The sequence below is a fragment of the Spinacia oleracea genome, chromosome 4, assembly GCF_020520425.1.
Source record: "Spinacia oleracea cultivar Varoflay chromosome 4, BTI_SOV_V1, whole genome shotgun sequence".
Taxonomy (NCBI): Eukaryota; Viridiplantae; Streptophyta; class Magnoliopsida; order Caryophyllales; family Amaranthaceae; genus Spinacia; species Spinacia oleracea.
Window position 1 is genome coordinate 103,189,363 of NC_079490.1, and position 12,778 is coordinate 103,202,140.

Genomic DNA, 12,778 nt, shown 5'->3' on the forward strand with positions numbered 1-12,778 from the left:
CGTACTTAAACCTATGATAAGTATTTTAGTATCCCAAAGTGGCGACCACAATAGTGATTTACTTTATCGGCCATTACAATCGCTTGTTTAAAGCCATTATACATATTGATACAAATGTCACAAGAGAAAAACCTTAGGTTCATAATCTAATCAGTACAAATTTTTAAACCATTTTATTTCTTCAAACATTCAATGATAGGAGCTAAGAGATATATTTTCAAGTAGGAATAAAGAAAATATAGAAAAGCTGATTGCCCAGAGCCACATATGAAAGTTTCCATTTTCTATGCGCAACATAACACTCAGCAAGATGTTGCTTCTACAAGTCTACTATACGCCATGCTTTTTTCCCTACAACTACAAGCCTTCAACATATTACTTAGGTACTTGCAGTCCGGTGTGGGTTTCTTTTTCAATCTTTCAGGACAGTGGCAGACAGGTAAACGGAAAAAAGCCAAAGATGAGCCTTCCACTACTGAAACCCAAAACATTCATATCCAACAGTGCAGATAGAAAACCTTTCATATTCCAAATACTTCTTTTATTTCAACAGTTACCCTAACGTATACTGAAGTAACTATGCACTGCCTACTATGGAGGCCTAAAAGTAGTGAGAGACAACACCACAGGAAAAGACTTGCAACCAATGCTAAAATTAGTGCGACTCTGACTGAATTTATGCCTTCGAGATACTTTGGTGTACGTGGCAACAAAAGAAAAACTGAAAAAGGATGTTTTGATGTATTTTTAGATGGTGAAGGTGCTGTTGGCTGAGAACCAATAGAGGGTTATTACACAGAGGAACGGAGATAATTGCAGAAAATCAAACAATTATGCGGGGTAATCCTTATAGAATATCTTCCTTATATAACATGTTTGGGTTATCTACCTATTAAGTTCACAGCAGCTATGGATGTCGATAGACCAGAACAATGATTTCAGACAGAAAGAACACCACATGTAATTATGTAAAGCAAAACATACCTTCCGGAACACCAAGATGTCCCCTAGAGGAATTGATAATGTCATCTTCAGAGCCATGTCAAAGGCATCAGCAAGAGCTCTATCGCCATAAAGTTCAAATACACCAAAATTGACATAGTTTCCACCAAGAGCTACAAATGTATATACACAAGAACAATAATCATCATAAGAAATGTCTAGAAAGCAAGAACCCCAAAACATAAGCAGAACATGTTTTTTCATCCAGAATACATAGACCAAGTAGTTTTTACATTAAATTCCTTTGTTTTTCTTTTTTCCGTTTAATTCATTTTTACTGGTGCTTCCTAGAGCATCATCAAGCATAAGTTATTCGTCATCAATCAAGGGTACAACATTTTTTAATTTGAAAAAACACAATTTTTCATTCAAATTTTCTAGGATACTGTTCAGGGGAAAGATAATGCTCCCTCCATCACACCATGATCATCCTATTTGACTTGTCATAAATAATAAAAAGAGCAACTAACGTTAAGCGTTTCACCAATACTTAGAATCACCCAACAAGATACGGCTCAGCCAAAAAACGTGAGCGGTTAGGCATCCTTAGACGAAAGAGTGGTCCAGTTTGTGCCGGAAAACCCTCAGAGAGAAAATATGATGCCACCCACTTTTGCAGTGAAACATTATTGTAAGAATATGCACTGATTCAGTGATGAAGACAATCAAAGAGACAAACCAAAAGAAGGATCTCGATCATTAGGAACGAAGGGAGTTATACTGTTATGCATCAGAAAAACATAGTATACTCCATTTTCAATCAACTTATGTAGTTAGGTGATTAATTTTTCATTATGTATGAGTAGGACAACTGGACAAATCAGCAAGCACATCTAGATTTATACTGTTATGCATTAGAAAAACATAGTACACACAATTTTCAATCAACTTAGGTGTACGAGCTGGACAATCAGCAAGCACATCTAGATTTACATGCCTTTGGTCCAAACCAATCACAAATCTGCAAACATTTATTGAACAGGACTACACACTTAATTGGGAGATAAAAAGCTGACACTGAAATGAAAAATAGGAGGCATATACATGACATGTTATAGAATTATATAGTAACTATGCATGTAACGTAATCTCCACTAACAACATAAATAAAAAGTTTCTCTTGGCTACCCTTTTTTAGTAAGAGATTATGAATGTCAAATGAAGACGTTAATAGGTACTCTTTGCTTCTGATGGCTCTATTTTACATTAACATTTCCATTTACAATACTACACACTTGATACTACAAATTGTAATGGCCCTATGTTACATGAGCATTTCCAAGTAAAATACTAGATACTTCAGAAAATGTATAAGTTCCACACCTAGACATGCATCCCCGTAATAACACCTGCGAGACGTCTACATGACTACATAACTACCACTTGAAAGTTTTTGAGCAAACCACAGATAGAACCGATGCATTCACGTTGATTTTATGACCATCCTTTTTTAACGTTAGTCGTCATCCTTTGAGTTGTCTTTTAGCAGGAGAGATTGCAGGTTGTGTCGGGAGGATAAGGCCTTAATTTGAAGGATCTATGATCACACACAACACACTCATCTCTTAAAACATGCAGGAAAATTACAAAAATAACTCCAGCATGCAGATTAGCACAGATGCTCTCACCTCTTGCCAGTATAGTTAAGCAAATCCATATGCCCTTGTACTTGAAGGAATAGATTTCAGGTGTATTAGGTAGAGATAATATCCTTGAGCCGTAAGCTACAACTAATTTGCTTACTTCCCGGAAAAGTAGTATTCCATTGGCAGAAGAAGAGTCAAATGTCAAACGTTGGGCCTTATTCAGAACAAACTCAGCCATGAATTTTAATAATGGGGTTGTAACCTGTAAAAATGTAATCATGAATTCAACTTTCAAAGTGAATAATTCATCCAAACAAAATTCTTAAAAAAAATTTAAAAAGCAGAATCATACGTTTTTAGAAACAGGATTATTATGTACAAAGCTGAAAAGGACTATCTAGCATATACAGTTGAATAAGACACAGAAAATTTGAGGAAAAAAACACAAGATATAATGACAGCAGAGAAATGATAAGAAACGAGCATATCAAATGCATGGTTATAACTTTGAAAGAGATCACAAACACAGTTCTTGAAAGAGAATAGCAACCTCGCATTTATCTCCTGCAAAGTAACTTGATAAAAGAAGTAACTAGTTGAAGTGCAGATGTGAAGCAAGAATATTTTTGTCACCCAATAATGCAACTCTGGAAGTCAATTTACTGTTCGAGGAATTAATAAGCCTAGCCAATCACAATCTACTTGAGCTTATTTCCAGGATCGACTTGGTCTAGGCTTAGCTCTATGCAATCAAGGAGGGTGTAGGATTTACGTAGGCCAAGTCCTCCTACCATATACCAACCATCCTTCGACCAAAAGAAAATGATGTAAGATGTTCTTTTCCTGTGTTTATCTCAAAGCTTGAGGGGGGATGGGGGAATTTCTAGCGTAGGATGTCCAACCACCAACTGACTAAAATCTGCAATAATTCCAACTACTGAGGACCTTATATTATGGCTTCTCTCCCCTCAATCTCCTTTCTTGTTACATACACAAAAAATTTGGGGGGGGGGGGGGGGGAGGGGGTTGAAGATTGAGCAAGCGGGCCGTGGGGAATGAGAATACTGACTATCTGGCAGTTAAGAGGAAAGGAGGGTGGAGTTGGGTAATTAAGTTGAAAAATTAACTGCCCTACCACTTACTTTTTCATACTCGTAAATATGTGTGCCATTTCCTGTGGCGGTGACATCAAAGGCAATTAGCCAAGACAACTTAAATCTGGGTCGGGGTACTATATTATGTATTTTTTACTTCAGCTGGCTAAACTCTATGTGTTAGTGGTTACTGGTTAGCATGCTTTATAATTTAAAAAAGGAGGCGGAACTACTTAATGAGTTTGACCCCAAGACCATAAATAGCCAAAATTCTTATTCAGCAGGATGAGAATGTTTCCTAAATTTCCTTTACTTACAGCTAAAGAACTACAAGCATATACCTCGCAGGCAGGCAACATAATATAAGATCCAGACTAGCACAACAGTAAGTCAGTAACACAGAAGAAATGGCCAAGTTAATAACTCATTTTAAGTTAACAAGGGCAAGCACGAGAGCATAACATAATGCAGACCCATTCAGTGTAAAATACCAAGTCTAACATTAAAACATAGGGCCTTAATCCACATTACCATATAAGTTATATTCTAGAGGCATCAAAGAATAAGTAGAATTCATACCTCAGGAGTGTCAGCCCAATGTGAAATGCCTCTCAAGAGAACTGGCATTCTTGAGGGATACAACCAATCGAACAAGAGCCCATAAGTTCTTCGACTAAAGTTTACAAAGAAAATTTATCATGAAAATCCAGCTCCATAACAAGATTGAAAGACAAGCAAAAACCCCCCAAGAAAAAGTTACCTGTTGGTGGCCATAGCAATTCCCCTTAGATCCCTCATTAACCCAATTAATGAGTATTTAACATTATCACTGCGGAACATTGTATCAGGAGTTGACTCCAATAAACAAAAAACCTACAAAGTACAACCTATATCAGAAATCAGGATTGAACCTCAATAACTTGTCGGCCGAAAGAGTAACTTTAAACACAAGAAGTTCACAGAAGTCCCGCCTTTGCTGTTGATATGGTCTTCACAGTCATAACTTGATTCTAACAAAAGAGTACCTAGCTGGGTGATTTTTTTTCCAGCCATTGGTTGGTTCATTGGTAAATCAAGGGAGCACAAGCACTTTCTAAATTCCTACTAATCAGTGAAGATTTAACAACTTAATTTGGAACTTGGCTAAAAATAAAGACATATATTAAGACATCAGGGAGTGTCCCCAATCCATAAAAGACTAAACAGCTTAATTTGGATATGGCCCTGTTTATTTCAACTTAAAAATATAAAATTAAGTAAAAATCAGTTTTTAACCAGTAAAATTAGTTTGAATCAGTAAAAATCAGTTCTAATCAGTTTCAGTCGCTAAAAGTCAGAACTTCACAGAGTCAGGTAAGTACACAACTAAAACAGTAAAAAATCACTTTTATTAGTAACATTCAGTTTCAATCAGTTAAAATCAGTTTAACCAGTAAAAATCAGGAAAAGTGAATACTTTTCTCGGAGAATGAACACTAAGAGAGTGAACTGTTTAGATAAGGCATTATAGTCAAACGGCAAAGCCCTCATCGTCGTGGATTTCAGCTAGCTTAATTGGTAAAGTCTTGGGGCGATGCCTAGGACCTGTGCTTGAATCTCATCTACATGGACTTCATCACCGCCCTTTGTGACTTTGTGGTTCTCCAAAAGCATAGCTCCTTGTCATTGATATACTTATGGATGTATTATGTTTTAGCAAACAGGGTGGCATTGAATTTATATTTTAAGAGTCGTTTACGGTAGGCTGAAATAACTAAGAAATAAAATCTCAGGGTACTATACAAAAAGGTTAGCAGCTCTTAAGTATATACTCCCTCCATCCCAAAATTATAGTCCTGTTTGACTAAAAACATGGATTTTAAGAAAAGTGGAATATAGTGTGTGGGAAATTGAAATATAGTACATTGATGTTGAAAAAGTAGAATATAGTACATGTAAAAAGGAATAAAGTACATGGGGAAGAGAAAATAGTACATGTAAAAAGGAATAAAGTACATTTTCTTTTTGTTTTGTGGTCCCAAGTGAGGATAACATGGGAAATATTTCATGTTCAAATAAGGAAATAGGACTATAATTATAGGACGCCCGATTTAGAAAACAGGACTATAATTTTGGGACGGAGGGAGTAGCAAATAAAAGTCTGCCAGTCATCCTAAAAACAAATTCCATAAATCAACTAAAACCCAGCAAGAAATTTGCCAAAGACTAAATGATGAAATAAAGACCCAATTAAACACAGCGGATTACAAAACCTTGCCAGCTTTTTCTATACCATCAAATATTTTATGGGCTTTATCCTAACACATTACTGAAACTTAATCGCAAATAGGACAATATTATAAGAAGAATGATTATGTCCTAAGTCCTCAGTTCCTTAGATAATACGGCTGGATGAAGAATGGCAACTCAAGAGAGATCAAACTCTAAACATAAACTTCTTGACTGCAACTATTTGTATGACTTTCTTTCATCACTTTTCCACCAAATATAAGAGAGATACCTTCAGAAGAGGCTCCATTGAAGACTTGAATTTGACAGGGCTGTCCTCCATAAAGATTAACCACCCAATGATGTAATAGAAAGTTGTTCTGCTACGAGAACACCTACGCTCTTCCAGAAACGGAAAGTGGTCCCTCTGAAATTAAAAGGTCAACAAAGAGTCAGTACCACTTGGAACTTAAGTACCTCAACTACCAAAACAGATATAAGTAGATATTAATACACAAGACAAAGTACCGTGTGGTTTGAAACTATAAACTTGACAGTGTCCAACTTCAGAAGAAACTTTCCGGTCATATAGCTGCAAAAACAACCAGTAACTACGTCGTTTTATTTGTCTTTTCTTTTTTTTTTTTGGAATACAGCCATAAAGCAATCAAGCTGAACATAATACTAACCCAGAAGCCAGCTCCAAAAATAGACTCAATGTATGATCAATAACCTCTTCACTCTATATATAAGAAAAGTGGAGGTTAGCTTAGGCGAATATATTGACCTGCTGAGAATAAATGACCAACCAAGACACACCTCAGTGTAACATTTCAGATTCGTTGCTATCTTGCTCACAATCACGTTTAGCAAAACTAGATGATCATTAAGCCCCAAAAGCTCCGATAAACGAGCATATAACTGCTGCACTTAAAGATAAGAGTCTCAAGCACAACTTTATAGTTCAGATGCTGTGTGGTAATAAAATATCAGACCTCACTACCTTGGAAGAATGCATGGCCTGATCGCCAACATAAGACTTCCGGAAATTCTGGAAAAACATGAGTATTGCACGATCTAATCTCTGCTTGCTTAATTCAGAATATCTCTGCAAAATCCATAAATCAAAGGTTATTCTATAAATGATTATTGGGGAAAAAAAAGATTCAATCAGAAGAGAATTAATGGTTATCGCAAAAGCAAGTCTCGGAAATTCTCTCAACCTATTATCATGCTTAATAAATGTTAAAGAGCAGAAGAAACAATAACCTTTTCTTTCACATTGAAAAAGAAGTTGCAATCAATAACATCTTACAAAGTGGACCTGGTTTTTCCATTAAGAAATTGTGCAACAACCTGCTAAAACGGGCCCCAATTTCCCTGTAAAACCATGTTGGTAGTCTAACCTACTCCAACTGTTAAATTCCAATCTTTCAGAAGGCAACAAGAGTAAAAACTTGACCTTGGAAAGTAAGAACTACAAACAAATTCAATTATCAATAGGATGTTGTAAAATAAAAATCCAGAGTAATGAAGCAAGGGCAGAGCTACCGCGAAAGCCATTGCGCTAACGCGAACCACCGGCAACACTTAAAGAAAAAAAAGTGAAAACAAAAGATTTTGCCAATTACTTTTGCTTTACATGTAAACAATAGAGAAATGAAGCGAAAGACTAACACTCGTGAATATGTTTCGTAACACAGTTCGTAACACAGCTTTTACTCGACTATATAATTTCAAACATGTAGTCTGCAGGTATTCAGTACTAGTTCTTACAAAAACAGTCCAGCATGATGTAGACTGGTTAAGGGTAAGGGTAAGGTTAAGCAGATCAAAATCCCCATAAGAACCTTATTTTTGTTCTTCCTCTTTTGTTATGACATGGGTAGGATCCATTCCATGTGAATCTCTTCAGATAAATAAACGAGTCCCAAAAAATAAAGTTACACCAACAGAAGACAAGGAAACATCACTCTGTTCCATTGAGGAAGAGTACGACAACATAAGGAAACGGAGCATTACACTAAGGAAAAAACCAAGAAAGCAGGTATATGAGGTACTAAAGAAGACTCAACCAGAATCCCAAAACAAATAAATTTACATAAATTAAAGCCACTACAAGTGCACGCTCTGCGCTGCCAGCATTTTGCAAGTGCATGCATGGTTATTCACTCCACAATTGGAAAGTTTTCCACCCTTACCACACGGTAGTGTGTTACTACATCAATATCATCCACTTGGGAGAATGTATCCTTGAAATGTGGTTGTTGATGATTAACAAGGGATCCCATGTGCCCAGTGATATTCGCACTAGAATATAAGCTAGTCATGCTTCCAACTACTCGAATTGAACAATCTAGGGTACAGCACTTCAGTCACCTAGCAGCAAGACACTAGTTCGTAATAAATCGGGGTGCCTGCGACCTTTCCATTAAAAGAACTTAAATTGATCACTGTGACTATACCTCACTGAGCGATCCGCTGTCTGTAACCTTCACTAATTGCAGAACACGTGCAGAGAGTTCAGCATCAAGGACCTCTTGTGACTCTGTACTGCAATAACGTAAAATGATAACAAACAATTACTTCCCACCAAAAAGAAACACAATTGCTCGTTGACATGTTATAAAAGAAAAGCAGGCTCAATTTTTCTGTAATACCTACTGCCAGTACATTGCTTGATTTTAAGAATAGCAGCAATAATGTGAACAATCCATGCGAGTTTGGCTTCAATAACAGATAACTCTTTGTTATCACTGGCAGGTAATTGGGCTCTTTCCTGTAACATCGTACTAGTAAATATCTTTTACTTTCACTACCAAGATCAATCAAATGGAAGTCTCATCCACAAATCATTAACATTACCGTATAGCTCTGCAGAATGGGCTCTACAATATTTATCATATAGAGGCTGGTGCGTTCATACTGCAAAACAAAGTAAACCAATAGAAAACAATGCTGTAAAGATATGAAGATTGATTTTGTAGTCTATATCTCTATATCATACTCCGTATGTATGCTATAAAACAGCTAAAGAGTAGGGATATAAGCATATCAAACAAAAAGGCATATATAAAGAAGTAAATTCAAAGCAAAGGAAAAGGATCAACCTGGAATCTGCAAAGATAAGGGAAACAATCAAGCTGATCTTGAAGAAGTTCAACATTGTCAAGGGGATTTTCAGAATAATCATCAGGAAGCACAGCCTAGAGGGAAAACAAAAAAAAATTGAAATTCCATACAGAACTAAAAATGTAAAAAGTGAAACAAAACAACACTGGCAAATGCATCATCAGAGACTAAACCTGCACAGAGTCAAATCTGGAAGTGATAAAGCCTTCCGTGATCTTAGGCACAAACTCATCAAGCAAACTTGGCGCATCACTTTTTAAATATGGTACAGATGTTACCAACCTTGACCACAACCCTAAAAGGTAGTATACGCTGCTGCTGGCCCACTTATACACCATTCACAAGGTAAACAATAGGGTTATGCCAACTCGTAAACTATCAAAAGTAATTGAATAGAATAGAGCCAAATGGAAGACAATATATACAAATACAACGACAGGGTACGAGTAAATATACATCAACGACCTCTCAGACAAAAAGAGGACAGATCTTTCAAGTACAGGGAGTTTATAACATTAGTACATTACAGCCAATAATCGAAGATAAGTTCCACTATAGCAATAATAAAAACTAAGCGCTGCTTTAGAACTTTTTGAGACAATAAAGAATTTACTCCCTCCGACCCAAATTAAAGTTCAACATTACTGTATTTGGATGCCCCAACTCACAACAAAAACATCTTCTTACCCTTTGAAGTAAAAGTCAATGGTTTAATATATATTTTCCTTTCTACTCTCACCTTCACATCAGCCCTTTTTCTCTCTCTATAAAGCCTATTATAACACTTCCTCTGCTAATTTTTTTCCTCCCTTTATCTACTTCCAAGTATTTAATTTATACTTATGAACAACTCTTAAACCCCATGCCAAATTCAAACATGAAGCTTCTTTTTTGTCAGCAGGAGTATAATTGAAATGTGGGAAACAACCAAATACAACAAGAGGACTAGGCATTCTCCTTCGGGCAAGTATAAGAAACTATGCTTGCCAGAATAAACATGGAAAACAAAATATGAAGGGAAAGCACCGCAAGCAACAGAATACATAGAAGCTCAATAAAAAACTTAAATCCCATAATGCCTTCAGCCCATGTGCTTAGTTATGATTAATACGGTCATTATACTCCAATCCAAGCAACCATGTCACTGCTACAGATGACCAGATCTTAAAAAAAACACCTTATTTTCCTGATCTACCCTTCTTTCACTCCCTATAACATGTGCATTTCTTCTTCCAACAAATAACGTTGAGGGTAATATAATCCTTTTAATCAAGCATCAAACAAATACTCGAACCTACGTATATGACTCACAAAAACACTTATTTTGGATTAGGAGGACTAGTATCTAGCACTAATTAAACCTTCACGTTATGTAAGTTTCCTAACAAAACCCGAAGTAAAATGGGGAAGAAGCTGTTTAATTAGAAATTTCTCAAATTAGAAAGGATAAACACTGGTAAAGTGCATTTAGATATTTGATGTCAAAATAAACAGATATTTCTTTTGAGCTACAGGGGGTCACTGTCAGAGTATAAAATTTTCTAAAAGGTATACATGAAACTAACCTGCCAAGATTGTAAAGATTTTGATGTGAACTCTGCAACGAGATGTATCCAATCACTGTAACCTTCCAAGTTCACAAGTTCTGACAACTGTAATACAGATATTGAATTTCCCAGATGACAACTTAGAAACACATATTAATCAAGCAATTACAGACCACAAAGAATGCAAGAAGGAATGACAAGCCAGCAGATTCCTTCAGCCATAAACATAAAATTGTCTTGTCTTCCCGTTGGTCACTAGAGAAAAAAATATGTATTCTGAACAAGTCGGTAACGTTCTCCCAAGTAAAGAATCTGATAGGGAGGATGTTCTTCCATATAATTTTCTTCTTTGTAATTCATTAGTGAAGAATCAGCACACATTTAGCTTTTCTCTACCAAAAAGATTTATGAGCTGATTTTGATTTTGTGGATTACTCAACTAGAGCTGTAGAGGTACTCTAACTTCTTTATCTTCTGATTGCTTCTCACAAACCCAGCCCTGCTACAAACAATTCTTCAAATATCTTTTATCGGGCCTTTTTGTTATGATTTCTCATTCAAATTTTGGTCAGATAAAATCCAGCACAGCTAAGCGAGGTTTTTTTCAACAATTGTTTTCCCTAATTCTTTCTAGACCAAGAAGACTTGTGCTTAGAGCTGGACTGGAAATTATTTTTGTCATGAATTCAAGAAGTTTTTCTTATGCAACAATACCTAATATATTGAAGGTTGAGCTCCAAAAGTTACTAATGCAGATAGTGAGCATAAAAAAATTTCAAGTATTATAGCTCTAACATCCAAAGTTCTGCAACAAGAATTTAATCCTATTTCATATATTAGTCTTCTTCATTTAAGCAATATAAACCAACAAAAAATTGAATTAATAAAAGGCAGGAGTCAGTATAGTCGGTCATTGACTTCCACCGTACCCTTCAGAAGGACCTCTATGTATCACATATCAATAATAAAATTATGCAATTCTAACCTGATAATTCACTCTAAAACGACCAAGAAGACGGCAAAACTCATGGTAGTTCTCATGCTGCACAAGACCTGCAATGCGTTGGAATTTTCTTGGAATATCAGAAAGGGAGAAAAAGATGACCATCATAGTCATGCTCTTCAAAAGTCATTAAAATAAAAAATATAAAAATAAATAAAAAGCTAAAGCCAAAACTGTTCAGAAAAAAAGCATAAACCTCGTGTGTTAACATGATGAACCTATGTCATAATTAAGAGGAACTAATTTTCACTCCAATTCGTAATGAGCTTCCCCTTACACCTTCCAGCTTCAACATACACATCAGAAATCATATGGAATTTGGAAAGACTAGGGATTTTGTATTTACTTTAAGAGTGTGATGTTTTGCAGAATGTTATGTTTGCAGAATTAGAAAAAGGTTCTATATACTGGTTTGGTCTGCAGCAACAACACTTATATTTGCTGTTTTTCTATCAAAGATAAGCCTCAACTAATAGGAAGAGAAAATACAGAAAAGTAGAAGCCCAGAAGTCCAATAAAGTTCCAGTTGTGCATAAGTTTACACAAGTCAAACTGAATACGAGTAAAGGCCCAAATAGCCATTAGCAAGAGGCGTAAGTCGTAACAGACGTAAAAAATCAATCCAATTCCATTAGCAAGTGCAAACAGTAAATCTAGCAAAACAAAGACCAACCCTCTTTCAAACATTGTAAAATACACCACATACATCCAATGAAGTCTTCTGTTTTCTTTATTCGCCAGCCTACTTTTTTTCTTCATGAAATTAGTAGTCGTCTCTTTTACACCATGACGTTTCGAAAGAAGTTTGGGCATGTGAACTTCAGCTTCCATTCCAATATTAAGCTATGATTGATTGTCTACATTAATATGGAGGATGCCTCGGGCTCGATTATCTAGACCATCGCCCCCCCCCCCCCCCCCCCCCCCCAATTCCAGAAAACCTCTGGAATACATCCAGATGATCATATTCAGATAATATGAACTTACAAACTAGCGAAATTAAAGATGAACACATGGAAACTACAATATAACCTAGTTCAATATGTATACAGTTAAGAAAATTCCTACAGCTTGAGCTACCAAACAGCCAACAAACAACTCTCTAAGTCAAAGTAGCAGAAAGACACTAAAAATAAGCCCCACGTTTCTTGTCCAGAGGAAGCAGTATAATACTCATCCCATCATAACAGAAACACCAAAACAAAT

At 36.0% G+C, this 12,778-nt stretch overlaps 1 protein-coding gene across 3 annotated transcripts in view; it reads right to left on the reverse strand.

Annotated features, from left to right (window-relative positions):
- Window positions 1-12,778, reverse strand: part of LOC110797121 (uncharacterized) — a 41,595-nt gene that overhangs the window by 14,527 nt on the left and 14,290 nt on the right. For 2 of the 3 annotated variants that reach the window (XM_022002215.2, XM_022002217.2), the window contains 16 exons: window positions 11,555-11,622; window positions 10,588-10,674; window positions 9,196-9,348; window positions 9,001-9,096; window positions 8,756-8,815; window positions 8,551-8,669; window positions 8,356-8,443; window positions 6,894-6,998; window positions 6,710-6,814; window positions 6,580-6,632; window positions 6,419-6,482; window positions 6,183-6,317; window positions 4,443-4,555; window positions 4,262-4,355; window positions 2,631-2,850; window positions 985-1,115 (listed from right to left, as the gene is read on the reverse strand). In XM_022002215.2, coding sequence (XP_021857907.1) covers window positions 985-1,115; window positions 2,631-2,850; window positions 4,262-4,355; window positions 4,443-4,555; window positions 6,183-6,317; window positions 6,419-6,482; window positions 6,580-6,632; window positions 6,710-6,814; window positions 6,894-6,998; window positions 8,356-8,443; window positions 8,551-8,669; window positions 8,756-8,815; window positions 9,001-9,096; window positions 9,196-9,348; window positions 10,588-10,674; window positions 11,555-11,622 — 1,691 coding nt within the window. The remainder of the gene's footprint in view (window positions 1-984; window positions 1,116-2,630; window positions 2,851-4,261; window positions 4,356-4,442; window positions 4,556-6,182; window positions 6,318-6,418; window positions 6,483-6,579; window positions 6,633-6,709; window positions 6,815-6,893; window positions 6,999-8,355; window positions 8,444-8,550; window positions 8,670-8,755; window positions 8,816-9,000; window positions 9,097-9,195; window positions 9,349-10,587; window positions 10,675-11,554; window positions 11,623-12,778) is intronic. The other variant, XM_022002216.2, reaches the window with a different exon arrangement.